We start from the raw sequence: 27672 nt of genomic DNA on the forward strand, positions 1-27672 counted from the left end.
CTGTATGAGTCAAAAGCAGACACACAGGGGAAGGGCGGGGTGGGGGGGAAGAAGAAAGCTTGAACAAGTGAAGAGAGAAGGCCATGGAAATAGGAGCAGGAAGAAAAGCTGTGAGGCAGGGCACACAGAGTGCTGATAGCTCCAGAATAAAGGTTAATCTGATGTTGAAAGCAAGGAGGGCTCTCTGGGAAGATGGGGACAAGCGTAGGGGCCTCCATGGTGAGGTCAGGAGGCTAAGAATTTAACAACGGAGGGTTCGCCTCTGGGTTGAAACTAGATAACACAGAAGAGTGCTAGATGTGGTTTCAGCTACAGCAACAGGAGTATTTTATGCGTTAATATCCCCTACCAAGCTCTACTGCCTGTCTCTGCCCTGGATGCCTTGGACGCTGTCTTACGTGCTTTAAGCTACCTTTCTCAGGGCCGGGCTGGCCACTCTTGAGCTTGTTTTCTGTCTGACCTGAGACAGAAATGCTGCTTTAATGACGGGTCTCTCCCTTGCTGTGGCCCGACATCATCTGTGCTGCTCCGTGTCTTATCCAGTGTGGTCTGTTGGGACAGCTGCCACAAGGCGGTTACAGTTGTTCGTGGACCCTCAGCCCGGCTCCTGACCCGCTGCTTTCTCTGAGCCTCGTTCCCCAGTTGAGCCCTGACTCCCACTTGTCCGCCAGGTTATAGTCTGCAGCTCAGCTCTGCAGGTCAGTGCCTTCTCCTGTGACAGCCTCATATTCTCTGGAGAGGGCGACGTGGAGGCAGATGCGGGTGCCCACCACATAGCCACCCTCCTCTTACTGTGTGAAAGGGCCCAGCCCTGCAGCCTGCTAGCCCAGCGTGAGCCAGCACCCAGAGAAAAGTTTCAGAACATTCTGGGCTGGAAAAAAATGCCTTTGTTGGAGCCATAAATCCACTAGAGTGCACAGGGAAAAGCTGAGCATCCCAGGGCCGAAGAGCCATGCTTTGGGAGGCATCATGGACCCGAATTCAACTCAGCGCCACAGCACGGTCACCAAATAGTGAGGGACTCGGGAGAAGCTGCTTAGCCTCTCTAGAGCCCAGTTTCCATGGAAGAAGGAGAGGATAGTGATGCTGATGAAGGTGAAGAACAACAAAAGAACACCTCTGTAGTACTTACTATGTGCTTGGCACCCTTCGGAGGGTTTTGTGTATATTAACTTGTTTCATCTTCGAAACTACCCCATGCACATGGTACTGTGTTTATCCCCATTTTACAGATGTGGAAACTAAGGTACAGAGAGGTTGGGTAACTTAACCACAATTACACAGCTACTAAATAACAGTCAGAATTCAAACCCAGCAGCCTGGCTCCAGACTCCACGCTCTTAATCGCCCGGCTCTTCTACTCCTTAGGAGAAATGACATGGTAAAAAGTTGCTTATCATCAGAGGTTGAGAACTGTTTTAGTTCTTAACTGAAACATTTTATTTTAGCTTAAAAACGTAGTTGAAGATGTGGTGTTACGTCTGTACTGCTTCCTTATCTTTGCCTAAAGTAAGTGGTGTTGCTAGACACTGTCAGACCGCGTGTGCCCTCGCTGCTTGGCAACAGCTCTCCTAAGGATGGGCATAATGCCATGGGGAGCAGCATTGTACTCCTAACCTACTTCCCTAATTCCTGTACTCCCATAGTTGCTAATTCTGGGCTGTGAGCATTATTCAGGATGAATTGCCTCTTGTAAGCAAGAGGATAATCAAGAATATGCCTTGAGCAAATAGGTAGAAAGAAACTTCCATCCCCTTTTTTGAATAGATAATGTAGGTTGTGAACAGTGTCTGGCACCTTGTATACATTTACTGATATCATTATCATAATAAACCAATGAGTCGTAATTAGCATCCTTGGTTTACTAATGAGGAACTTAGAGTTCAAAGAATAATGTCCCCAAGATCACTCAGCACAAAAGAGGTGCAGACCTAGGATTCCCGCCCAGGTCTGTCTACCTCCATGGCCTGTGCTCCAAGCCATTCATTTTGCTGCCGAGCCATTGGAAACAAATAGCTTTAATTAGGCCAGCATTATTAATGAGTTTCTTTTGTAGTCCCTTCTAACTCTGAGATTCTAGAATTATATTTCTAAAAACTTTTTTGAGCAAGACTACAGCTTAGTGGCCCTCTGACCAGCACACTGCTCTCGGGAACTTCCTTTTGGGGGTTCTGTGTGAAGCCTACAGTGGAGGTTCGTGGTATGGGCTTAGTTCCCACACCTCCAGCTCAGTTCTTTCTCATTGGGTTGCATGAAGGATGGGAATCAGAGGGGATAGTGTGATTTATATCTCAAGCCCATGAAATCTCAAGACAAAATACTGTATTAATATTGTACCCTGTAAATCTTTTCTCGCATTAGCAGCCTTCTGGTGAAGTTTGCCAAGGAAGCATTGCCATATGTGCTGATGGAGCTGAACTAAAATGAGAAGATTAGAAAACTAACCACACTAATAAATTTCATTTGAGGCAGTTGGAAAACAGACTGCTGTTTTGACAAGTTAGAAACAGCACACACATCCATTCTCTGTTTCTAATGGTTAAAATGAATTTCCAGAATCCAACAGAAACATCTTGTATTAGAAGCCTAATTTTTCTGCTGAGTTACCCAGATGTCAAACATACATGTGCTTTAAACTCCAGTGTGATGGCGTTGAAGTGCCTTCACCAGACTGGCTGTTTTAGGCATTACCGAGCCACACTACCCTTCCTCCCTCTGAGGTCAAGGAACCGGGAAGTTTATTGAAATTCCCACCTCTCTGACTTTCCTTGTCCTGCAGGTCAGGGCCCCTCCCCTCCCAACGGGCATTTGCCCACGACTAATGGTGTCAAGGCCCACATCTCTACTGGCTCTCAGATTGTCATCCACAGCTACCCTTTGTTCCCTAGTTTGCCAGGGTTGTCACCACAAGAATGGTACTTAGCCAGTACCTCACTGAGTGCCAGCATCTGGCCCAGGTCTTAGGAATGGATTTGTACTTTGGTTTTGTTCTTACTGGGTTGAAGTTACTCATTTAATACAGTGGAACTCAGGGCCTTAGATTAAATTACTTTAACCTCCTAATTACTCTTCGTGCCTTGGGTCTCTGCCCTTACCATCTGTCCTTCACCTGCCTCCAGAACTTTTTACTTTTTGAACTTGACTCTTTAAAAGCCACCCCATGTGTCTACAGAATTTTTTCCAACCCCCTTAGTGTGGCCTGGGGAGAAGCAGCGCAGTATACCGGCTAGGAGCACCCCCTTAGAGCCAGACCACCTAGGGTTGAACCCCACTGCCCCACCTAACAGCTGAGCCACCTTGGGCGGGCTCCGAGAAGTCTGCCTCAGTTCCTCATCTGTTGATGGAATAAAAATAACATGTGCTGAGTTATTGTTATTGACTACTTGTGGTGTAGATTAAATGTGTTGATTCACATAAAGCACATAGAGAAGTGCCTGGCATGTACTGGCTGTTGTCCTTATTGCTACTACCATTGTTTATTACAATGTCTGTGATCTCACCACAGCCTCCAGTGATCTCGCCCTCACCCTGACTGTGCCATGGTCTTGAGAGATTTTGGTGCCTTTTTACGCTCTGTCCTCTCTGCCTGGATCACCTTGCCCTCTGTTCTACTCATGTCTCTCTTCTCCAGTGAACCTCTGCTTATCCTTAAAGAATCAAGTTAAGTATCTCCTCTTCTTTGATGCTTTTCTCCCTCCTGCAGGCAGAATAACTGGTTCTCTCCACTGTGTTCCCATAGTACTTTGGTGCCCCGGGGCTGTGATACTCAGCACTCTGTTTTTAGGTGGTGTGTCTCCTTTCTGGCACACAGAGACACCTAGGGCTCCCTTTTCTTCTAAACTGACACTACTGGCTCCAGGGGATGCCACAGATCTTACTATGTTCATCCCAGTTTCTTCCAGTACCAGGCACAGAAAGCATTTGGTAAATGTTTGCTGAACAAATAAATATTTGCTGCCCTATATATAGTCTTAAAAGCAGGGTTTTCTCTATTGTTTTGTTTTGCTCTCTGCTGTTCACAGTGCATTACTAAATTTATAGTGAGAAATACAAATCTTGATAGCTTAAAAGGCTGGCTGAAGTGATTGTATCTAACGCTATAGTCATTTGGCTCTGTGGGCTGTTTTTTATTAGTCATTTAAAGAGACCGTCACAGGGTAGTTAAAGAGACAAGAGATTATCATTTAAATCACAGTGCTATCAACCCATCCATGGCTTGGTCTACAATTTAATGATGAGAATAATACATCTAGCAAGTAAATATTTGACAAAACATTTTGGTACTTGACCTGAATGCAGAGAGTAGAATGGAAATTGTAAATGTTAAGATGTAGTTTAACCAGGTTATCCCTGAATTTTACTGGTAGAAATTAATGTTGTACTTTCATAAAGTAATAATAAAGCCTTTCTCCTCATAGATGTTATCTCATGGTATAAGTAAAGGATTAATAAGTGTGCACAGTTTAGGAGGAGAGAATTCTTACTTTGAATAAGAGCGTTTGCTTTGCCCAGATGGTTCCATATTCACATTTTTTGTGCTGTTTCGGTTCATTTAGGTTAAAAAGAGTATAGCCTGTACTCAAGCTAGCAGAAGCATAGGGGAACTTTTGGTAAGAGTTCACATGAGAGAGAAGGAAATCCGAGATCTCATAGGGATCCCAGGGCAGGAATTTCACTGGAATCTGGCCTCAGTGGGACCGGAAGATGGTCAAGGCCGTCCCTCCCGCCTGTGCATCTTTCACGGACTGTGTGTTTTCTCTCTCTCTGGTGTCTCCATTCTATTTGCTACACATTTTCTCCTGCCAGTCTTCTTCCTTTTCGTATCATAGTTGCTACTTCCTTGTGGCATTATCACACACATGTCTTCAACTGGCCACTTTCCCCGCCCCATCTGGCACCTTCTCAGTTTGTGCCTTTGTGCTGACTGGCTCATCGCCTTTAAGAACTCTGTCATGCTCCTGGGAGAAGGATCCTGACTGAGTAGCTCTACTCTTGGTGCCAGGTCACAGGGCCCAGGTTGCTGAACTCATTGGCTGTACATCTTTTAGGTGTCTTGCCCTTGGGGATGAAACAGGCTGAAAATATGGCTGCCTAGAGAAGACGTTGCAAACCCAACTGTTTATAGGATCCAGGCAGCTTAGTTATATCGGTGAACAAATGAGGCTGGATGTGAAAGGCAAATACACATTTGCCTGTCAGGCAGAGGACAGAGTTGGGTGTTGTCTAAAGGCATAGACTCTTGAGGAAGATGGCTTATATTTGAATCCCAGTCTCGCTATTTATCATCTGGGTAACTGAGAACAAATTACTTAATCTCTATATGCCTCAGTTTCCACTCTACAGGGTGGTTTTAAGGATTCAATGAGTTAGTAAAGTGCTTAAAATGGTGCCTGACACATAATAAACAATATGTTGGCTGTTTTTAGAGGAAATTCTGATTAGCATCAGCATCCTTATCATTTAGTTTTACAATGAAATGAGCTTTCTCCAATTCTGCCTAAAACATGAAGCTGTCTTGGTCTATTTAGTTTCTCCCTTTTTGTAAAGCCATAAGCCCAGAGAGATATTTCTGTATTGTGAGGATATCAACAGAGCAAGAAATGATGAACGATAATTGGCACTTGTCCTTATTACCATGCTGGCATTAGGGCGTGGTGGGGACCTTGCTGAATTGATACTTGGGTCCTGTCTAAAGGGCAGAGCCTTGCCCAGCTGGAGATAGATTGCTGTGATGTCAGAAGGAGGCCCAGAGCTGTCAGATCCATTAATCAATCAATTGATCAATCTAGTCATCCATTCAGCCATCTATCTATCTATCTTTATAATCTCAAATTATGTTTAAAACCTGTGCTACTCAGCAAAACACATCTGCAAGCTGGATGCACACATCCCTCGAGCTAGTGACTTTTGGCTGTAGGCTGTTTCTTTAAGAAGATGATGTGGGCAGGGCTGGTCTCTCCGAAGAGGCTGAGGGTGGACCTTTTAATATAGCGAATTAGGAAAGTGTACTTACTGGTGACGGATAACACCATGAAGACCCTCCCAAGGACAGCAGCATGACACGGCAACAATATATTCTGATCCTTGGGGTTAGCTTACTGAGTGTTTCCAAGGAAAGGCATCTGTCTTTGATTTGATTTTCTTAGAAAGAACAGATGAAAAAGGTAACTTTTTTTTTTTAGTTCAAATATGTAGGTCCACTATTGTCATAACTGCCTTTCCTAGAAGTGGCCCTTTCCTGTCAAAGACCACACCTCCTCCTTGTGCCCTGATTCTTAATTTCCACTCCACCTATCGTGTCCAAAACTGAGCTCTGCCATCTTCATGTGTACCAGGTGTTAGTGCTAAAAACTGAGCTCTAGCAGTCGGAGCCAGTTACACACACACACACACACACACACCCCCCCCACACCCCACACCCCACACGCACACACACACACACACACACACCCCACACCCCACACGCACACACACACCCCCCCACACACACACCCCACACCCCACACGCACACACCCCCCACACCCCCCACGCACACACACACCCCACACCCCACACGCACACACCACACACACACACCCCCCCACACTGCACACACACACACCCCACACGCACACACCACACACACACACGCACACCCCACACCCCGCACGCGCGCACACACACACACACACACACACACCCACACACCCCACGTGCACACACCACACACACACACAAACACACAAACACACAAACACACCCCATCACTATGCCCTGTTTTCTGCACCACATCCAGAATGGTCTTTTGAAAATATGAAGTAACACATCACTCTCCTTCTAATGGAAACCCTTCTTACCTAACTTGGAGTATATCGGGCTTCGGGGTCCTGGTCTGCAGCGTGGCATCGGGCCCCACCTGTGCCTCTCCCTGTGCCTGCCTCCTGCCAGGTGATGTACTGACACTCTCCCTCAATTTTGAGCACACCAGGCTTGTTCCCACTCTGCTGTCTTTGCCCCGTCTGTTCCCGTTCCCGAAATGCAATGCACGTTTCCCCAACTTTTTCAGCAAGGCCTCTCCCCTCCTTCCATCTGAGACCAGTCAGAGGGAGCCTTGTTTGTCTTGAGCTTGTCACAGAGTCATAGTTGCTAAATGTATGAATGGCTGAACCGTGGGCAGTGGGGGGGTGAGGAGCTGAGAAAGGTGTTAGAGAAAAAGAATATTTTCACTAAAGTCCACTGATTTAAGAGGCGGGAGGGAAAAAAGCAAATCTGTGGAGTAATGAGATTTCCTGTATCACTAATACTGTTGATTTACCCAGTGTGCGAACGATCCAGAATGTGAGGGGGAATTTACTCAGGCCTGATGTGGCTCTTAGACATTAGTACCTAAACATTCCATTTCAAGTATTCTCATTCAAGGTAAGAGCAGAAAATGGCAGCAAAGATTGCCCCAGTTTTTACGTTGTGATCCCCCTCTTTAGAGCTGTTGATGTGTTTAGTTAATGTTAATTTATTTAATACGCTTCTACTTTTGTTGTTTTTCAGGTCTGTTGCCACAGTTATTGGGAGTCGCCCCAGAGAAGGCCATAAAACTTACAGTAAGTCTTTTGATTTGATGCTTCAGATGAAGGGAGTTTGCACATACTCAGGAATCTAGCAGAGATTTTTTTTTTTTCCCCTCGTTTTTAAAGTATTTGTTTATTTATTTATTTATGGCTGTGTTAGGTCTTCGTTTCTGTGCGAGGGCTTTCTCTAGTTGTGGCAAGTGGGGGCCACTCTTCATCGCGGTGCGCGGGCCTCTCACTATCGCGGTCTCTCTTGTTGCGGAGCACAGGCTCCAGACGTGCAGGCTCAGTAATTGTGGCTCACGGGCCAGCTGCTCCGCGGCACGTGGGATCTTCCCAGACCAGGGCTCGAACCCGTGTCCCCTGCATTGGCAGGCAGATTGTCAACCACTGCGCCACCAGGGAAGCCCTAGCAGAGATTCTTATGTGAAACAGCAGGTCTGTGTTTCCTCAGAGGTGCTAACTGATTTGAACATAGAGGTGCTCACCACACATAGCTTTTTATTATTCCCCATTTAACAGTGAACATCTGAGAATGTGATAATATACTTGAACAAGATTTTTGGTGGTTGCCACCACCATCATCATTGTTAGCATCATTATAGTAGTGGCAGCAACAGCAGCTAAATTTCCTTCAGTACCTACCATCTTAGGTGCTTTCCGTGTATTATCTGTTACTGTTTTAATCTCAAGCAAGGTGTGACCCACAGTTTACAAGTCAGGAAAGTGAGGCCCATGGGGATTAAGTATTTACCTGTGTTTGCACAGGTCATTAGTAGGAAGACTAGAATTCAAAACCAGATTTTTCTGACTCCAAAGCGTATTGTTCAAGTACACATGCTATTTACAGAATTCGTGTTCAGGGTGTATTCTGTACACATTTGCCAAAGTGACATGTTGAGGGGTCTGAGTTCTAGTTTAAGTTGATCCTCCATCAGATTGGTTCTCCAGTGCCTGACTCCTGTCTGACAGGTGGTAAGTATTCAGTATGTATTTGTGCAATGGATAAATAATTGCATTTTCATCACCAAGGTCATAAAGCCCCAGAAAGTTAAACTTTACTTTTGGATTGGACTGTGTAGCATTGGTGCTGAAATTCTTCTTTTACCATCTTATTTTGTGACCTTGGGACAGCTAATCTTCTGATTGATCCTTAAAATTGCTAGTAGTACATACCATTTTGAGAATGTTATACTTAATTAATTAATGCTCTGGATGTTCTCTGAGAATCCTTGAGAAATTTTTTAAATACTGAATTTCTACTAAGCTAAAAGATCTGCTCAGCCAAATTTGTCTCGATGATGCTGTTTTAGATTAAATCTTGTTGGAAGACTTGAAAGTGATTTTTTAATCAAATCCTATAAAACAGTTTTTAAGTTATAAAATGTATGTTTTAATTTTGTCTCTGTTGTTAATATGTCTCTCTTTTTATGCTATTGTAATTGCAGGACATATTTGAATTAAGCTTGTAAGCCACCTCTCTTAATTGTTTTCTCCGTGAAACATCAGGAATACGTATTTATATATTTTACCTTTCAAAAACTATGTATATGCTATTAAGAGCAAACTCTTAAGATACTTCATTTATTCAGTTTATGATTACTCCAATACACTGACAGAGAAAAATAACATTTATTTACAGTTGTATATTTATATGTGTTTAATGGCTTTCTCTATATTTTTCATCATCTTCTATAAATATTTTTCTTCAAGGTGAATGATTTTGTGAGGGATAAATTTACACGCAAAGATGGCTTAGTCCCACTCGCAGCAGAAATTCTTGCTGGAGGCTGTGTAAGTACCTTTTGCGGATCTCTACATTGAAAAGACTTGTTTCACGTACATATCACGACCGTGCTACACAAGTGTGGACTAAGGCTTCTGTTCACCACAGGTCCCGTTCAAGGGCAGAGTCTACTAGGGGACCTCGGCTTTTCCTAGACAGGCGGACCACTCCTGAGGTGGAAGGGTAAACGTCTCTGGTCTTACTGCCTGTTAAGTCATGCCTGTTAAATTCGCCATTGCTTGCAGTTGGTTCTGCAGGAGAAGTCATTTGTGGCAGAAGTGTTTGGCGTTTGAACAGATCTTTGCTAACCTTTTCTATAGTTTATTTTTCATACATTCTTTCCTCATGGCACCCTCTGCTGGGTCAGGCACTGAAATTTGTAGTTTGAAGTCAGCAGCCATAGCTCTCTGCTTTGCTTTACTTCACAAATGCCAGCAACTCTTCAAGTTTCCCAGTGCTTCCAGGGGAAGGATGTGGGAGGTGACTGGCTGAGTGCGCTCCGCATTGTCAAAAATGCTTGGAACAAGTATTTCTTTATATGGATGAACAACCTGCATCTTGTTCTTGAGCTCAGCAAAACATCATGTCTTGTTTTATTTCATGTACAGGTTTGTTCATGTGAATGTAAATACCTTAAGTAAGTAAAACTCTTATACAAAGACTGGTGCTATTTAAAGATAAGGTTGGTTAAATAAACGGTCTTTGATCACTAGGGCAATAAATATTGGTATATTTTCCATCTACACCTGTGTTTCTTGTACAAAAGATGAGGTCACTTTTTTTTTTTTTTTTTTTTAAATTCGCTTGTTCTGTGCAGGAAATGGTGTTCATAAAATGCTCTTTTCTTGAAAAGTCATTGAGTTTAGAAGTTGGGAAAACACCCGAGAATATTAAACCTTTGTCTGGAGAGGGCTTATTGTCCTAACATTGAATGGGGTTCCCTGAATGTAGCAGGAGCTACAGAGTCCTAGCTCCTGGTAATTCTTAAGAGATGGACGGAATTTGGCTACAGCCTGACTCTTTCTGTTTGATCACTGACCTGTCAGAGACGGCCAGGTAAGATCCCCTTGTCCTGTAACTTTAGGAGCATTCAGGATGGAAAAAGGGAGCCTTTAATGTCCTAAATAAAAAGGGCACACAATAATAATCAAAAAGAATGTTAGGAGTTGCAGAAATGGCTCTTGCCGGTAAGTACTTGTCCTTTAAAACAACTGTAGTTTCCAGTTGAATAACTAGATTTTCTAATTTTCAATAGGCATAACCATGGGCTATACCTAGTCCATCCTTGAGGCTATTACAAGGGTCCCGAGAGAGCAGGGCATTTCAGTAGGTCAGGTGGGTTTTTTTTTTTTTTTTTAGAAGTCAGGTTTTAAACTTTCTGAAAAGACATGACTACATATCTCTGTAAGAATTTAAAATGGAAAACTATGTGATACTACTCAAGATTTTGGCAATAATCTTGAGGTTTATTTTCTTTTTAATGAAAGCATTTTGCCCGCACACAGGCCTGGGTGCCAAGGAGATTGGTCGTGGCACGTATCGTCTGCTGTAGGTGGTCTTGTTTTCTCGTATGTGGTCGCCCATTTCAAACACAAAGCACCGATTGGCATCAGACGCGGTGCCTAGTTATTGCAAAGTGGTGCAGCCCTTTTCAAACCTGATCTAAACACAGGCTTAAAATTGGAGCCACTGGGGCTTTACAGCTACTTAAAATATCTGTGAAATGAGGTTTGCCATCCTTCATCTCAGAGGTGGGGAGACAGTGGTCCTCAGTGTTCCAAGTCTCCTGTTTTGACTCCCCCCTACTCCTCCCTCCCCCCGAGTCATTGCTTTGAGAAGTAAGAGTTTATTTTTCAGGTAAGCAATCCTGTTGGTGGCAAACAATCCAGGTCCTTTAGATCTCTGAGTAGTGGGATGGCTGGTTCCATTTCAGCACGTGTTTTTAAAGCAGTAGCAGCATCTTTCTCTGCAGGCTCTGGCGGAGTTGTCCCTGTCGTTCAGAGCCAGTCACACACCTCCTTAGAGAGTCCTTGTGAGTACCTCTGCCTCACTGCCCAGTTAGGACTACAGAGGGTTTAAAAGGTAGTGTTGCATGGGCAGTTCCCCTTAATTCACCCAAGCATTGCCAGGCATTACCTTTTAAGTCCCCGGAGAGCTCACCTTACTTTATTATCACCGAGGATTAGGAATATGGCTGACTTTTGCACTTATAACCTTAACTGCTGATTTCTTTGAAGATGGCTTTTTTGTTTATTTTATAATCTGTTTTCTACAAAAACAGGGAAAAGATGCAAGGAGGTCCTTGTCTGCTAACCTTAATCGTCTCCTAGCTAAACTAAGGCCTGTTTTATTATATTTTTTTTTTTTTTTAGAAAAACAACAAGAATGATAGTAAATTTGAAGGAAAATGTTGGAGGAAAAAGAATAAAATTGATCTCATTCATTAATTTTTGATATAATGAAATCTGTGACTGAAGAGATTAAAAAATACTATTCTGTTTCATTGGTGTATGTAAAAGGATGAATCTAGCATTAAACTCACTTTTTGCACTAGTTTAGAGCACTATTAAAAATTTGACCAGTTTTCTGAGCATTTTTGTAGATTGACACTTAACAGTAGTGATATATTCAGCACAGCTCAAGGCTACATTAGGTGCCAAGACTAGGGTTTATAAACTCTAATTCTGAAAGGTGTCTTGTGGTTTGTGTTTTCTGCGTAAGTTGGTTTTCTACTTTCTGAATTAGACTAGGAGTTGTAGGAGTTTTGACAACTTGTTTGACAACAGTTTTGACAAGTTGTAGGAGTTTAGGTCTTTGACAAAGACCTGGAGCCTCAGGTGTCCCTGCACAAGATACATATATACCTTCTGTTTTTTCCATCCTTTCTTTCCTTTCGTGGGTCAGGAGCTCAGCCCTGGAGGGAGATGTGACTTAGGGTGGTCACTGTCAGCAACGGTGGAGGCTCCCAGTAAATGGGGCAGAGGACAGAGGGCCTGTCACCACTACCCATCTCCAGTTAGGTTCCCAGTGACGTTAAACCTGACATGTTACCTCTGAGTACGTTGTTGTGATTGCAGTGTTGCTGCTACTTTAAGAAAAAATAACAAATGTAATACCATGTGGTCTGTAGGCTACAGTCCTTAAATTCTACAAAGTAAGTCTTCTTTGCCTCTAGTGGAATAGAGGGTTGAACTCCTGGGGGCATTGGGATCTTTAGTTTTTGATCCTTTGATCTTAAGGTTGTCAGATAAGGAAATACAAATGGTGCCATGACTGGTTTCAGGGAAGATATAAATATGATTAATTTATTTGGCATGAAAATCTACATTGAAATGAAAAGAAAAGAAATGATATTCACTGGGTGGAAAAATATGTCAAAAAGGGATAAACCTCTGTCTTATAAAGCTTGTATTTAGTAAAAATTATTTGTGTACCAATAAAAATTAATAGTATTCTGTAATAATTTTTGGAAACACAAGTGAACATACTTCCTGAACAACAGTCCTTTGATAATGGATCCACAGTATTTTTCTTTCTTTTTTATTTTTATTTTATATTGGAGTATAGTTGGTCAACAATGTTGTGTTAGTTTCGGGTATACAGCAAAGTGATTCAGTTATACATATACATGTATCTATCCTTTTCAAATTCTTTTCCCATTTAGGTTATTATAGAGTATCAAGCACAGTTCCCTGTGCTATACAGTAGGTCCTTGTTGGTTACCTATTTTAAACATAGTAGTGTGTACATGTCAATCCCCAATTCCCAATCTGTTCCTCCCCCCTGGTAACCATAAGTTCCTTCTCTAAGTCTGTGAGTCTGTTTCTGTTTTGTGAATAAGTTCATTTGTATCTTTTTTTTAGATTCCACACATAAGTGATATCCTATGATATTTGTCTTTCTCTGTCTGACTTACTTCACTTAGTGTGATTATCTCTAGGTCCATCCACGTTGCTGCAAATGGCATTATTTCATTCTTTTTAATGCCTGAGTAATATTCCATTGTACATATATACCACATCTTCTTAATCCATTCATCTGTTGATGGACATTTAGGTTGCTTCCATGTCTTGACTATTGTAAACAGCACTACAGTGAACATTGTTGTGCATGTATCCTTTCGAACCATGTTTTTCTCTGGATATATGCCCAGGAGTGGGATTGCTAGATCATATGGTAGCTCTATTTTTAGTTTTATAAGGAACCTCCATACTGTTCTCCATAGTGGCTGTACCAATTTACATTCCCACCAACAGTGTAGGAAGGTTCCCTCTTCTCCACACTCTCTCTGGCATTTATTGTCTGTAGGTTTTGTGATGATGGCCATTCTGACTAGTGTGAGGTGATATTTCATTGTAGTTTTGATTTGCATTTCTCTACTAATTAGCAGTGTTGAGCATCTTTTTATGTGCCTCTTGGCCATCTGTATGTCTTCTCTGGAGAAATGTCTATTTAGATCTTCTGCCCATTTTTTGATTGAGTTGTTTGTTTTTTTGATATTGAGCTGCATGAGCTGTTTGTAAATTTTGGAGATTAATCCCTTGTCAGTTGCATTGTTTGCAAATATTTTCGCCCATTCTGTGGATTGTCTTTTCGTTTTGTTTATGGTTTCCTTTGCTGTGCAAAAGCTTTTGAATTTAATTAGGTCCCATTTGTTTATTTTTGTTTTTATTTCCATTACTCTAGGAGGCGTATCGAAAAAGATACTGCTGTAATTTATGTCAAAGAGTGTTCTGCCTGTGTTTTCCTCTAAGAGTTTTATAGTATCTGGTCTTAAATTTAGGTCTTTAATCCATATTGAGTTTCTTTTTTGTGTATGGTGTTAAAGAATGTTCTAATTTCATGTTTTTACATGTAGCTGTCCAGTTTTCCCAGCACCATTTATTGAAGAGACTGTCTTTTCTCCATTGTACAGTCTTGCCGCCTTTGTCATAGATTAATTGATCATAAGTGTGAGGGTTTATTTCTGAGTTTTCTATCCTGTTCCATTGATCTATATTTCTGTTTTTGTGCCAGTGCCATACTGTTTTGATGACTGTAGCTTTGCAGTTTAATCTGAAGTCTGGTAGCCTGATTCCTCCAGCTCCGTTTTTCTTTCTCAAGATTGCTGTGGCTATTCGGGGTCCTTTGTGTCACCATACAAATTTTAAGGTTTTTTTTTCTAGTTCTGTGAAAAATGCCATTGGTAATTTTTCCATCGAGATACATACATGTGCATTTGGGTGTGGGTATATGTGTAAATATATCTAATGCTTATGGGAGCTTATATTCATTTTAAGTGGGAAAAATAATTGACATGCTCACATCACTGGTTCTGAAAGGGATTGGTGAGAATATCACCATGGAAAAAAAACATGGCATGAAGAGCAATCTTAATTGCTCTCCCCTGCAAGTAAGTGTGACCCTAATATTGTGGCCTATGTTCCCATTATTGTGGTGATTCTCATATACATGGTATTTTTTGCTTGTTTGTACAGCCATGTATCAGATACCAATTTTTTTTTTTAAGAAATTCACATTATTTTTATTGATTGATTGATTGATTGATTGCTATGTTGGGTCTTCGTTTCTGTGCAAGGGCTTTCTCTAGTTGTGGCAAGTGGGGACCACTCTTCATCGCGTTGCGCGGGCCTCTCACTATCGCGGCCTCTCTTGGTGCGGAGCACAGGCTCCAGACGCGCAGGCTCAGTAATTGTGGCTCACGGGCCCAGCTGCTCCGTGGCATGTGGGATCTTCCCAGACCAGGGCTCGAACCTGTGTCCCCTGCATTGGCAGGCAGATTCTCAACCACTGCGCCACCAGGGAAGCCCTCAGATACCATTTTTAAGGAACGTTTTTATAACTCATCTTTTTTTTTTTTTGCATTACGTTCAATTGCAGTTAATTTTTATGATTTTTGAAAAGGAAAAAGACACAGACACCCATGTGCCTGCCACTTAGCTTAAGATGTCAAACTTGACAGATGCAGCCAGAGGCCCTCTTGTATTTACCTGTCCCAATAGATTTTTCCTCCCTCATCTCCCAAGAGATAAAACTATCCTGAAATTGGTGTTTTTCATTCCCATGCCTGTTTTTTATACTTTTTGTGACATCTGAGGTATCCCTAAGCAAGATGAATGTTTGCTTTTGGATGCTTCATTCTGACCCAGTGCTACAGGAACATAGACCCAATGATTCCCATGCTGATGCCTTTGCATTTTTTTCTTACTAGTGCCTTGCTTGGAAGAAAAGGATAGTAAATGGGAATATTATTTTCAAATGTTGTAATGTGGCTGGCATACAGTGAGTATGTCTTATGGATGTGTGGATTTATACGATTTTATATAAATATAGTTGGAATGGTATATTTATTTAACCAAGTTTTATGTAACTTGGAGTTTCTTCGCTAAAGTCATTTCTTCAATCCTACCATTTAAACTCATGACGAATACTGAGTAAATTTAAAATTGTGACCCTCCCCACTGCCAATACACACGCTCCCTACCTGCCTTACTGTCCCCGCTCCTCCTCTTCTTCACAATGGGAATGATTTCAGTGTTTCTCTATCACTGAGGAGGAGAGGTGTTCTAGTTTTCTATTGTTGTATAACAAGTCATTGTACAACTTAGTGGCTTCAAACAGCTATTTATTATTATCTCTCCTGGTTCTGTGGGCTGACTGGGTTCACCTGGGCAGTTCTCCTTTGTATCTACATGTGGTGATAGGCAGACAGCAGCTCGGGCTGGAATCATCTGAAGGCTCCACTGGAGTAGATGTCCAGGATGGCTCACACTTGGACTGGTGGTGATACTCACTGTTGCCTGGGAGCAGCTGGGGCTGTGGTCCAGAGCACCTACTATGTTCTTCTGTTATGTACCTTGAACTTTTCAAACCTCGGCAGCTTGATTCTAAGAGACAACTTTCCAAAAGCAGGCATTCTAAGAGTCCTGGGCAGAAACTGCAAAACTTCTTATGACCTAGCTTTCAATAGCACTTCTTCTGCATTCTACTGGTCAAACAAGCCACTTAGCCCAGCCCAGATTCAAGAGGAGAGAAATTAGACTCTACTTCTCAATGAGAAGAGTAGCCAAGAATCTTTAAACTACCACTGGAGGGTTCAGTAAGCAGTGTTGTAGGATGGGAACATCCTCGTTGCCCTCCACTTTATGACGATTTCATAGTTAATCACATGTCTTCTCCAAGGACCTGTTGCTGATTCTAGAACCCATTCCTGTCCCACATTGCTCTTGGTTGAAGGGAGCAGAAACTCACTAAAAAAAAGCAATAACTAAATGAAAGTCTTCCTGAAGGGTGTACATGAAATGAAATCGAAGGCGCTTGAGAATTGAGGCAGCTCTGTGCACTGGCAACTTTCTCTATTTTCTCTGGGCCTTCTTGGTCTCTCTCACAGGGACTTTGCATCTCTCTGCATATTTTTTTAAGACTTTACTTTTTTAAGAGCAGGTTTAGATTCACAATTTTGAGAGAAAGATAACAGATTTCCCGTATACTCCCTGCCCACCCCCCCACATGCATAGACTCCCCATTACCAGCATCCCCACCAGAGTGGTACATTTGTTACAGTTGATGAATCTACATTGGCACGTTAGTCATTCAAAGTCCATAGTTTACCTTAGGGTCCATTCATGGTGTCATGCATTCTACGGGCTTGGACAAATGTATGACATATATCCATCATGATAATATCATGCAGAGTGTTCTCACTGCCCTGAAAATCCTCTGTGCTCTGCCTCCCTGCCCCACCCCTAGCAACCGTTGATCTTTGTACTGTCTCCATAGTTTTACTTTTTCCAGAATGTCTTATGGTTGGAACCATACAGTTTTGTAGTCCTTCCAGATTGACTCCTTTCACTTAGTAAGGTGCATTTAAGGTTCCTCCATGTCTTTTCATGGCTTCATAGCTCATTTCTTTTCAGCACTCAGTAATATTCCTTTGAGTGTACCACAGTTTATTTATCTGTTCACCTACTGAAGGACATCTTGGTTTCTTCCAAGTTTTGGCACTTGTAAATAAAACTTCCGTAAACATCCTTGTGCCAGGTTTTTGTTGAAAACGTAAGTTTTCAGCTCCTTTGGGTAAATACCAAAGAGTGCAATTGTTGGATCTTACTGTAAGAGTATGTTTAGTTTTATAAGAAACCTCCAAGCTGTCTTCCGAAGTGACTGTACCGTTTTGCATCCCTACCAGCAAGGAACGAGAGTTCTGTTGCTCCACATCCTTGCCAGCATTTGGTGTCGTCAGTGTTCTGTGCATCTTTTTACTTCGCTGATCCATTTCTTCTCGTCCTCATGGTGTTCACTTCCTCAAGAATTCCCGTCAATGTTTTTGCTGGCCAACTGGGCTCTCACCCTACAGTATGATCTTCAGCTTCTTTTCATCCTCAGCCCTAGCTAATTGCTCAATTTTGTTTTGTTTTTCATTTAATTTTTGAGAGGAAATTTGATTGGCAATCCTCATCTTTGTGTGCCCGGTTTAGAGCAGTAGTCATGACCCACCCAGATATTAATAACTTTGCTCAACAAATCCATTTGTTTCAACTATTTATAAATGTGTTCAAACCCTTCTTGTACCATTTTGGTTTTAGCTTGAATTCTGTAAGTATCCTGTGAATAGTAGTTTAGGTACTTTTGTTATAAAATATACCCAAAGCCTTATTCCTTATGTCTGAGCTTGAAATCACTTGAGATTTCAAACCCAGTCATATCAAACCAGGAAGAAAATTTCCTCATGTAATGAACACATATGCTCTGGCAATCAGAGCTGGTGAGTCAGAGTGCCTCAAGTGGATTTAAGTTGTACTTTTGTGATCTTTCTCTTCCCAGGGTTTTCTGTGGAGATGTGGCCTCATGGTGTAGTTTTCTTAGGGCAGAATTTTAATTTCTCTGTGCAAGTCTCTGTGCACATATCCTACTTAATAAATGTAGAATTATATGAGGCTCAGTCATTAAGTTGAATTTCTGTGCGGTTGCTGCTGTGTAACGTGTCAAGTAGCCATGATTTATTATGTGTTATGATGCTATGGAAATAAGGTTATTATTTTTTTAATGCTTAACATTATTATAATTTATTTGTAGTTTAATGAAAATCTAATGGTTAGTTACATTGTTTTCAAATTTTGTTATTATTATTTGGAGTATCTCTGGGAGATTTTTTTGCATATCCCCCAAAATGTAAGACCATATTGTAAGGTTTTTTTTCCCCCCAATGGTAATTTATAGTTTAGTAGATGACTTCTAACAAGATTCTAGAGAATTAAATTATCCTTGTTTCATAAGCTTTACATTATTTAAAATACTTTTCATTCATTTCTGTATTTTTACAAATGAAAATAGTACCAAACATACATATTTTATTTTATTTATTTATTTAATATTTATTTATTTATTTGGTTGCACCGGGTCTTAGCTGTGGCTCGTGGGCTCCTAAGTTGTGGCTCACCAGCTCCTTAGTTATGGCTCACCGGCTCCTTAGTTGTGGCACATGAGTCCCTTAGTTGCGGTTCGTGGGCTTCTTAGTTGCAGCTTGCCAGCTCCTTAGTTGCGGCATGCAAACTCTTCGTTGCAGCATGCATGTGGGATCTAGTTCCCTGGCCAGGGATCAAACCCGGGTCCCCTGCATTGGGAGCGTGGAGTCTTAACCACTGCACCATCAGGGAAGTCCCCAAACGTACATATTTTAGTCAAGATCATATCATAAACATTTTCTGTCTTTCAACATATGTTGTAATTGTGATTATTAAGAAAAAAAATAACCATATTAAAGCTAGGGTAGAAAACAAAGCAAAAGAAACTGCCCATAATTCTTCAATTCTCATAGCATAAGTTTTCTTAATCTGTACTTACGCTTTATCCCTGACTTCCAGCTCTACTGACTGCAAGGCTTAGAGACTATATCAGGTATTATGTATGACCTGTTGTCTTTGTCAGATGTCCTGCTTTGCCACTTGAGCTTTTCTTTTATAACTGTGCTGACAGCTAATTGTATCCTGGGGACCTTGGGTAAATGTTGACAGAACTGAGACATCTATAAATGTGCAGGACAGGACCCCTGTCTCACTGTTATGCTCTGTATCTAGCCTTGTGTCTGACACATGGGAGAGGCTTAAAAATAGTTGTGGAATGAATAAATGCTTGACTAGAAGGTGTTGGTGATGAGGGCAGTAAACATAGGGTAGTCATTTGATGCACTCTGTTGCTGTTACCTTCGTTACAGATGGGCAATGAAGACACAGTGCCTCCAGGGATTGGAGCAGGGCACAGGAATTGATGGACCTTAGGGAATAGCTGTAACATGCCTACATATGTACATACCCAGGATGTTTCGCAAGTAATGTTTTCATTGGTTACTCAGGAAAGGAGCCAAAAAGCTTCTATTTATTTTGTTTGGCTTTATTTCTAAGAATGGTAAATAAACTAACACACAAATATATGCAGAACCTTAAGAACAGGATGAAGATAAACAACTTGGGGCACTTGGTATAACTTACTCATTATTGCTTATGTTCTTAGTAGAAAAGATTTTATCGAATGGTTAACATGTGAAATTATGTCAGAATCATGAAGGAATCATATAAAAGAGTGGCTTTAAAAAAAAGACTAACAACAGTGAGATACCACTATACACCTTTTAGAATGGGTGAAATCCAGAACACTGACGGTATCAAAGGCTGGTGAGGATGTGGAGCAACAGGAACTCTCATTTGTTGCTGGTAGGAATGCAAAATGGTGCAGCCACTTTGGAAGACAGTTTGGAAGTTTCTTACAAAACTAAACATACTCTCATAGTAAGATCCAATAATTGCATTCCTTGGTATTTACCCAAAGGAGTTGAAAACTTATGTTTTCAACAAAAACCTTTACAACTGCTACAAACTGTATGGTTCAAACTATAGGACATTCTGGAAAAGACAAAACTATGGAGACAGCAGAAGGATCAGTTGTTGCCAGGAGTTGGGGGGGAGGGAGGGATGAATAGGCAGAGCACAGAGGATTTTTAGGGCAGTGAAAATACTCTGTATGATATTATAATGATGGTAATATGTTGTTAAACATTTTTCTAAACCCATAGAAGATGGAACTCCAAGAGTGAACCTTAATTAAACTCTGGATTTTGGAGGATTATGAAAATAATTTTGCTCCATCACAATTTGCCCAGTAAGTCTTCTGGGGGATAGGACTAAGGCACTGGGCTGCAATAAGAATTCTATGGCCTGCCTGCTTCTATGAAAAGTTCTTTCTCCATACTTTTACTTGAACTTGGAGCAAAAATAAAAGGTATCTGATGGCAGTAAGGGTTCATACCACTGGCCTACCTGGCTAAGGGCTGCCTTTGGTGGCTCAGAAATGTCATCTTACTAGAAGCAAGTCCATCTCGTGATAGACACTGAGCCAGCCAGATGTCTCTCTTCTGTTTTCCTCCCTTCCCCTTCTTTGTGAAGGTCTCAGAGTTATTTGGCTCAACACAGTTCAAACGCTGAACCATCCTTCTGGTTTTCTAATAAATAGGGGAGGGGTTTGTTATGATATGAAGATATGAACAAAGATTGGGTCACAGCTTTCATACAGTTAAGATACTTTAGACATTGAAGGTCTGTAAATCATTAAGAAATTCTGGTAGTAGTAGTCAAAATAGACATGTATAACAGGCAGAACCCAAATGTGAATGTATTTGACAGCTCTGTAACTTAACTACTTTTTAATGTCAGCCGAACAGATTCCACTTTGGTTTCTTGGCCAGGCTTCTATAGGCCTGTTAAAACCCTATGAAGTTGAAAATTTGAAACTTAGTATTCGTAAAACACGTAAACAGAGTACCCTTTTTTTCTGTCTTACCATGTAGTTAAGAAATTAAGAATAGGAAATTTCAATTTGGTATCTGTCTCAAAAACAGTTAAGTGGTGAGAATCTATTTTCAAAGTTCTTAACAGTCAAGTCACAGATTTTTTTTACTTAAGAGCTTAATTTACACATCAAATCAAAGGAGAAAATCCCATACTGCTTTGTGTTTAGAGGCGTGCATTTAGTCAGTTTAACTAGGTGTATTAGTTTTCTAGGGCTGCCATAGCAAAATGCCCCGGGCTGCATGGCTTAAACAACAGAAATTTTTTTTCTCACACTTACAGAAGCAGGAAGTCCAAGATCAAGGTGTCTGCAGGTTTGATTTTCTTCTGAAGCCTCCCTCCTTTGCTTGCAGGTGGCCATTTTCTCACTGTGTCCTCACATGGTCACCCCTCAATCTGTGTGTTATCTTTATCCTGATCTCTTCTTCTTCTAAGGACTCCAGTCATGTTGAATTAGGGCACACCCATATGACCTCATTTTACCTTAATTACGTCTTTAAAGGCCCTGTCTCCAAATATAGTCACATCAGAAGTACAGGGTTAGGTCTTCAGCATATCAATTTTGGAGGGACACAATTCAGCCCATAACACTAGGGGTTAAGATAAAGATTCTTTTCTCAACTGCAATAAGGACTCAAGTTCTTGACTGAAACAGGGTGATGACCCCTCGTGAGGGCACTGGGTCTGACACTTTCCCTTCAGAGCTTGATAGAGTGAGTGGCATCTTGGCCTCATGCCCCTCACATTTGCCAGCTTCTCTCTGAGGTTGCTGAGCGCCTTCCTGTCTTCAGTATTTGTGAACAGCAGCTGAGTGCTATTGGGCGCTGTGTTTTAATTTAATTCACCCACTGTTATTTGCAGAATATCTGTTTTGTACATGTGATCTTTATATACCGTGATAATACCCGCACTGCGTACAAATTATTTTCATGTCTCCATTTAACATTGGAGTAGAGAGTAAATGGAAAATATGTTGAAGCTTAGATTTCTTAAGAAATCTTTGTTTTCCAATTTATTCAAATATCACATTCCATTATCACTTGAGTATTCATTTTATATGTAATGTAAGTCATTAGACATTTACTAGTGTAGACCTTTTTTTGTAGTTACAATTTTATTTGTATCAAAATAATCAAAATAATGTACTTGGGTTTTAGTTTAAAAAAACTTAAATTCCATATCTTCATATTAATCTATTTTTGATACATTTAAGCACACACATTTTAGAATGTCACTGTGCAATTAGATATTCTTAGCACATGTCACTTGTGAAAAGCACTTTAAATCTAAGTACATTCAATTGAGCATAATTAGAATATCAAGATACGTATTCTTCGTATACATTTTGCCACTTAATTTTTTAAGTAGCTATAAGTATCTACCATGTGAATTCAAATTAAAGGGAGGTGATTAAATTACAGTTATAGTTAATGCTTTTAGTTTAAAATATAGCAGGAATAACACTGCTATTTTAAAAAAAATACACTGCTACGTTTTCTGTGGACAGCAGATTGATGACAGAATCGATTTTTTGTTGCTGTTGTTACATGCAAGACTGTTAATATTCTCTGCATATTCTCAAGACTGTTGCCTAGAATGGTGAGGGCAGGAGCAGGAGTCATAAGGGCTTTTTCATCTTGTGAGTTCTTTTGACTCGACCCCCCCCCCCCAACCCAGTCCCGAGAAAGAATGTTCAAGGATAGTATCTTGGTTAGTAAAGAAGCATTAGAGAAAGGCTTGTTTAGTTCATAACAGGTGAGAAAAAATGGATTATAGGGAAATATGAACTGGGGCTCCTGAACTGATCTTTTAGATAATGTATTTAGGCTGCTGATATGTCCTGTGATTGTAATAGTGAGCAGACGGCCTTGGCAAGTCATTTTTAATTTCCATGTAACTTTTCTTTTTTTTTGGTGGGGGGCCATGCCAGGTGGCTTGTGGATCTTCATTCCCCAGCCAGGGATTGAACCTGGCCCCAGCAGTGAAAGCGCAGACTCCTAACCACTGGACCGCCAGGGAATTCCCTAATCCCATGTAACTTTAAAACTTACTTGTTCACAATCATTGGACCTAAAGTATGTTAAGATCATTTTTGTGAAGATCACTGTTCTTGGAATACTTAGAGAAATTGGGCAGTACATTAAGATTCTGGATTATGTTGCCTTTCTAAATATTTGATTTCTTGAAATTCTACTTTTAAGAAAGAAGTAAGTATCACTTCCCTCAATAAAGTTAACTATGCAGAATCAGAAGTGTTAACGATGAAGTTAATCATTACATAATATGGCAAAAGGAATTTGGGTGACAAAAGTGGGAGATAGAGAAGAAAGAATCAAGCTTACAGAAGCACCTGGGCACTGAGCAAAAGCGATGATAGAAGCCACATTTCAGGTTCTTTGCAGACTATCTATCTAGCCCATTTCAGAAAGAGGGGGTGTTAGAAGAAAAAACCTATATTTTACTTCAAGCCCTGAGGACCGTACCATGTGAAAAATTCGAGCATTTGGAGAGAGTGATGCTTTGTGTTGGTAGAGTTGCCATTCACCTGAGAAGCTTGGTGCTCGGGCTTCACGCTGACATAGTTGTAGCTTCCACAACCCTGCTTCCCTTTCTGGTTGCTCTCAGCCCTCCTGGATGCAAAGGTGAATTTATGAAGATCGTGGACTTTAGACAGGACTCACGCAGCTAGAACTGTCATATGGAGATGTGCACTTGCATTTGTACTGGTGGCAAGACGAGGTGTCTAGCATCCACTTGGGATAGTTTTAAAGTCCAAATATTAGGACTTGATCTGGAACATTAAGGGTGATTGTGTTACCTTTTCCTTCTAGCAGTCGTATTACCTGGTTAGAAGGAGTGCACGGTGCGTCATTTTCACCAGTGGGGAATCTTCTATACTATACCCTATCTAGTCTCTCTCGGTCCCTTTCGTGACCAGCAGTGCACATTTCCAAAGTGGCTTGCCAGTGTTGAGGGCAGCCCACACCTAAATGGAACAGAGATCAGTCCACAAACATGGTGTTGTAAATTATGCACGTTATCTATCTGGCCATTGTCATTTTTACCGGGACATGATTATTAACCATTTCTCAGTAACAAAATTTCAGAATTTAAAATACCCACAATTTATTGAATGTCATCTTGAATTTAATTAAATAAAATTGAATGAATTTAAATTAAATAAAAACCATCTGGTTATGTAGAGCTCTGTGACATCACCCATCACTCACAGGAGTTCTTTTTTTTTTTTTTTAATTAATTAATTTATTTATTTTGGGCTGTGTTGGGTCTTTGTTGCTGCACATGGGCTTTCTCTAGTTGCAGCGAGCAGAGGCTACTCTTTGTTGCGGTGCACGGGCTTCTCATTGCAGTGGATTGTCTTTGTTGTGGAGCGCGGGCTCTAGGTGCGCAGGCTTCAGTATTTGTGGCGCGTGGGCTCAGCAGTTGTGGCTTGTGGGCTCTAGAGCACAGGTTCAGTAGTTGTGGTACATGGGCTTAGTTGCTCCGCGGCATGTGGGATCTTCCCGGGCTCGAACCCTTATCGCCTGCATTGGCAGGTGGATTCTTAACTACTGCGCCACCAGAGAAGTCCCACGTGAGTTCTTTTCTTCCTTTTTTTCCCTTTTTTACCTGATACAGCTGCTTCCTACCAGTCTTCAGTGTGACTGTGCTTTCCTCAGAAAGAAAGTTTAATTTGCAAGTTTCTAGGGAAAGAAAAATTTGAAAACTCAATTGTCCTGGCTTTGAAGGAGTTTGCTAAACTAAATTCACCTAAACAGAGTTTCCTCATGTATTTATTCATGGTAATCAGTACCACTGATTGAGCACTGTGGTGTGCTAGGCACTGGAATCAGTGCTTTATACACTTGTTTCCGTTTACTCCTCACATAATCCTATAAATAACAGCTAGAATATGGGCTCCCTGAGGGTGGGGAGCTTTGTCAGTTTTGTTCCCTCCTATATACCTGCCCCTGGAGTTGGCACGTTGAAAGCATGAAGAGCATTAATGTCCCTGTGCCCATTTTACAGGTGAAATAAGTTTGGAGTGTGTAGGTTAAGAAGTTTGTCAGAGCCTAAGCTGTCAACCATGGGCCATGCTGACTCGCAGCAGTGCCCCCCATTTCTCAAGCAGCTGCTCTGTGTCAGGCACTGTGCTAGCTGTGGTACATGCTACTTTATTTAGTCCTCACAATGAGTCTGTGAAATGCTTTCATCTCTTTGGTATAAATAAAGAATCTAAGTCTTAGTAAGTTTGAAGAATTTGTCCAAGGTCACATACAAGGAAATTATGAAGCCGGAATTAAAATCCAGGTTTCTCTGATTCAGTTGCTCCTATGCTGAACCACTATGCTATATTTAGGTAAAACCCACACTAGTGTAATTATTTTCTAAGCCCGTTTGAATAAAATTGAAAATAGGTCACTAGTTATGCATTTCTGAGTCTGAAATATTCCTCAAGGATTCAGATTTGGCATGATTGGGGGATTTTACCTCCTATCGGCCGGGCTTCCTCATGATTTATTGACTAATCTACAGAGAAAAACTTGATGCATCTGATGAAAATCAGTGATACTGTACCTGGGAGAAAACCTCTCTTACATATTTCTTGATGGACTTCAGTGTCTCTGAAGCATTTGCATATCTGGATCTTTTCATTTATCTAGTCTTGGCTAAATTTTAAAAGTTACCGACACTATAAATGTGTGTTAATGTGGCACAGGATTCTCCACGTGACTTTTTGTTCAGAATATTCCTATCTTCAAACATCTTCATGAAACCTGGTTGGGATTTTATTTAGGAAGACTGCTCTGAATTTTAAATTAGTTTATGAGAAAACTGACACCTTTACAACCTTGGACTATTACATTCGTTTATAGGAAATTGACATTTTTTACATTTGCATTTAAAATTAATTTACAGGCCAAATGACACCTTTATAACATTGAGTCTCCCAGTTTAAGAACAATACTTGTTTCACTAGTATTCAATCTGTATGCCCTTTGTATTTTAAAAGTCTATATTTTTCTTCATTTCAGTTCTATACATTTCATATTAGGTTATTTCTTGTTAATGCCACTTGTTAAAAAAGAAAAAAGTTAATGTGTAAAATTTTTTTTTGGTGTAGCAGTTTCACATTTCTCCTCTAAAGATATATAATGTTTTTGAATGTCGGGCTCTGTTTTTTTTTTTTTAAATGCTACAGAATTTTTTGTCACACTGATGCAGGTATTCAATACAAGTAGGCAATAAAATATTCTTGTTCAGTACCTGATAATAGCCTGGATAAGAGTCCACATAGCGCCAAACTGAATCATTCCTCACCTACAGTCCTGTGCATACAGTCAGCTCTTAATAGAGAACCTAGAGAGCCACTGTGGAGCTGCCCATGGCTCTGGGTACCCTGGGGCGGGCACAGATTAAACAGCCCTACGCGGTGTTTAAACACTGGCTGCGTGCTGCATCTAACAGCCTGTTTCGAGTTGAGGGATAGAAGGCATGAGCAATTGCATTGGGCTCATCCTTAGACGTCATTAGCTGCTTCATCCTCTTGTCTGTGTTGCAAATCAGACTGACTTCACCATAACTTCTACTTGAGAGCCAGAGTATAATTTTACTGTTGCTTCTGAGGGCTCTTTTGTTGTTGATTTGGTTTATGCTTCAGAACTTTAGTTGTGGTTCCTAATGCCAAATCCTGATCCATTTGATTCTATTTTCTTTACCTTTGAAGCCTGTATAGTAAGACTAAGACTAATAGTTTCTGCTCTGAAACAAAATCATCCCGCAACTCTGTATGTGTCATTAAAGCAAATCTGCCAGCTTTACAAAACTATCTTCCACTCTTCCTCCTCCTCCACTCAGAACTTGTGCTGTTTTGCTTAAGCGAAACACAATTATCCCCAGTTCTGTTTATCTTTTCACTCTCCCTAGATCTTTTCTCCTTAATTCCCTAAATTTTCATTCTACTTTGCTTGCTTCCATAAATGACTGTCATTCTCTCTTTTCCACTTCTCTTGAGAAATGTAGCTTACAGGAGCTCTCTAATTCCTCAGCATCCCATCCCCAATCACAGATCACCCCATGTGCTGGACTTCACCTCCTCCTCCTTGTGTCAGCAGCCACCGTTGGCCTTCTTCTCCCTTTGGGAAGACCCTTTCTTGACTTCTGAGCCTGCATCAGTGTGCACTGTGGTGTATAGCAGAAGATTGTCATCACTTCTTAGGTCTCCACTCTTGGTGTTTCATCTTCCTCCCACCCCATATAAGCTCCTGCCTTCAGTTAGCACATATGTGGGGTGACGCCCTCATCTGTGTCTCTGTCCTTAATTCCCAACTCACCCTTCTATTGCCTTCTGGGTGTGTCATCTCTTTAGGTTCTTTTGTTCTCCCCTTTTACATATATGCAAAAACTCTGTTCCTTTCTTCAACCCTACCCACTCCTTTTGCCCCACATTCAGCATCCAAGCCCTGCTGATCTCTGTTGCATCCGCCCACCCCCTACTTC

The 27672-nt window shown here is 41.1% G+C and overlaps 1 protein-coding gene across 2 annotated transcripts in view; it reads left to right on the top strand.

Annotated features, from left to right (window-relative positions):
• SLC25A13 (solute carrier family 25 member 13) overlaps nt 1–27672 on the top strand; it is a 203084-nt gene that overhangs the window by 140261 nt on the left and 35151 nt on the right. For both annotated transcript variants that reach the window (XM_061197766.1, XM_061197768.1), the window contains exons 12-13: nt 7526–7578; nt 9259–9339. In XM_061197766.1, the coding sequence (XP_061053749.1) occupies nt 7526–7578; nt 9259–9339 (134 nt within the window). The remainder of the gene's footprint in view (nt 1–7525; nt 7579–9258; nt 9340–27672) is intronic.

The sequence above is a fragment of the Eubalaena glacialis genome, chromosome 8, assembly GCF_028564815.1.
Source record: "Eubalaena glacialis isolate mEubGla1 chromosome 8, mEubGla1.1.hap2.+ XY, whole genome shotgun sequence".
NCBI lineage: Eukaryota > Metazoa > Chordata > Mammalia > Artiodactyla > Balaenidae > Eubalaena > Eubalaena glacialis.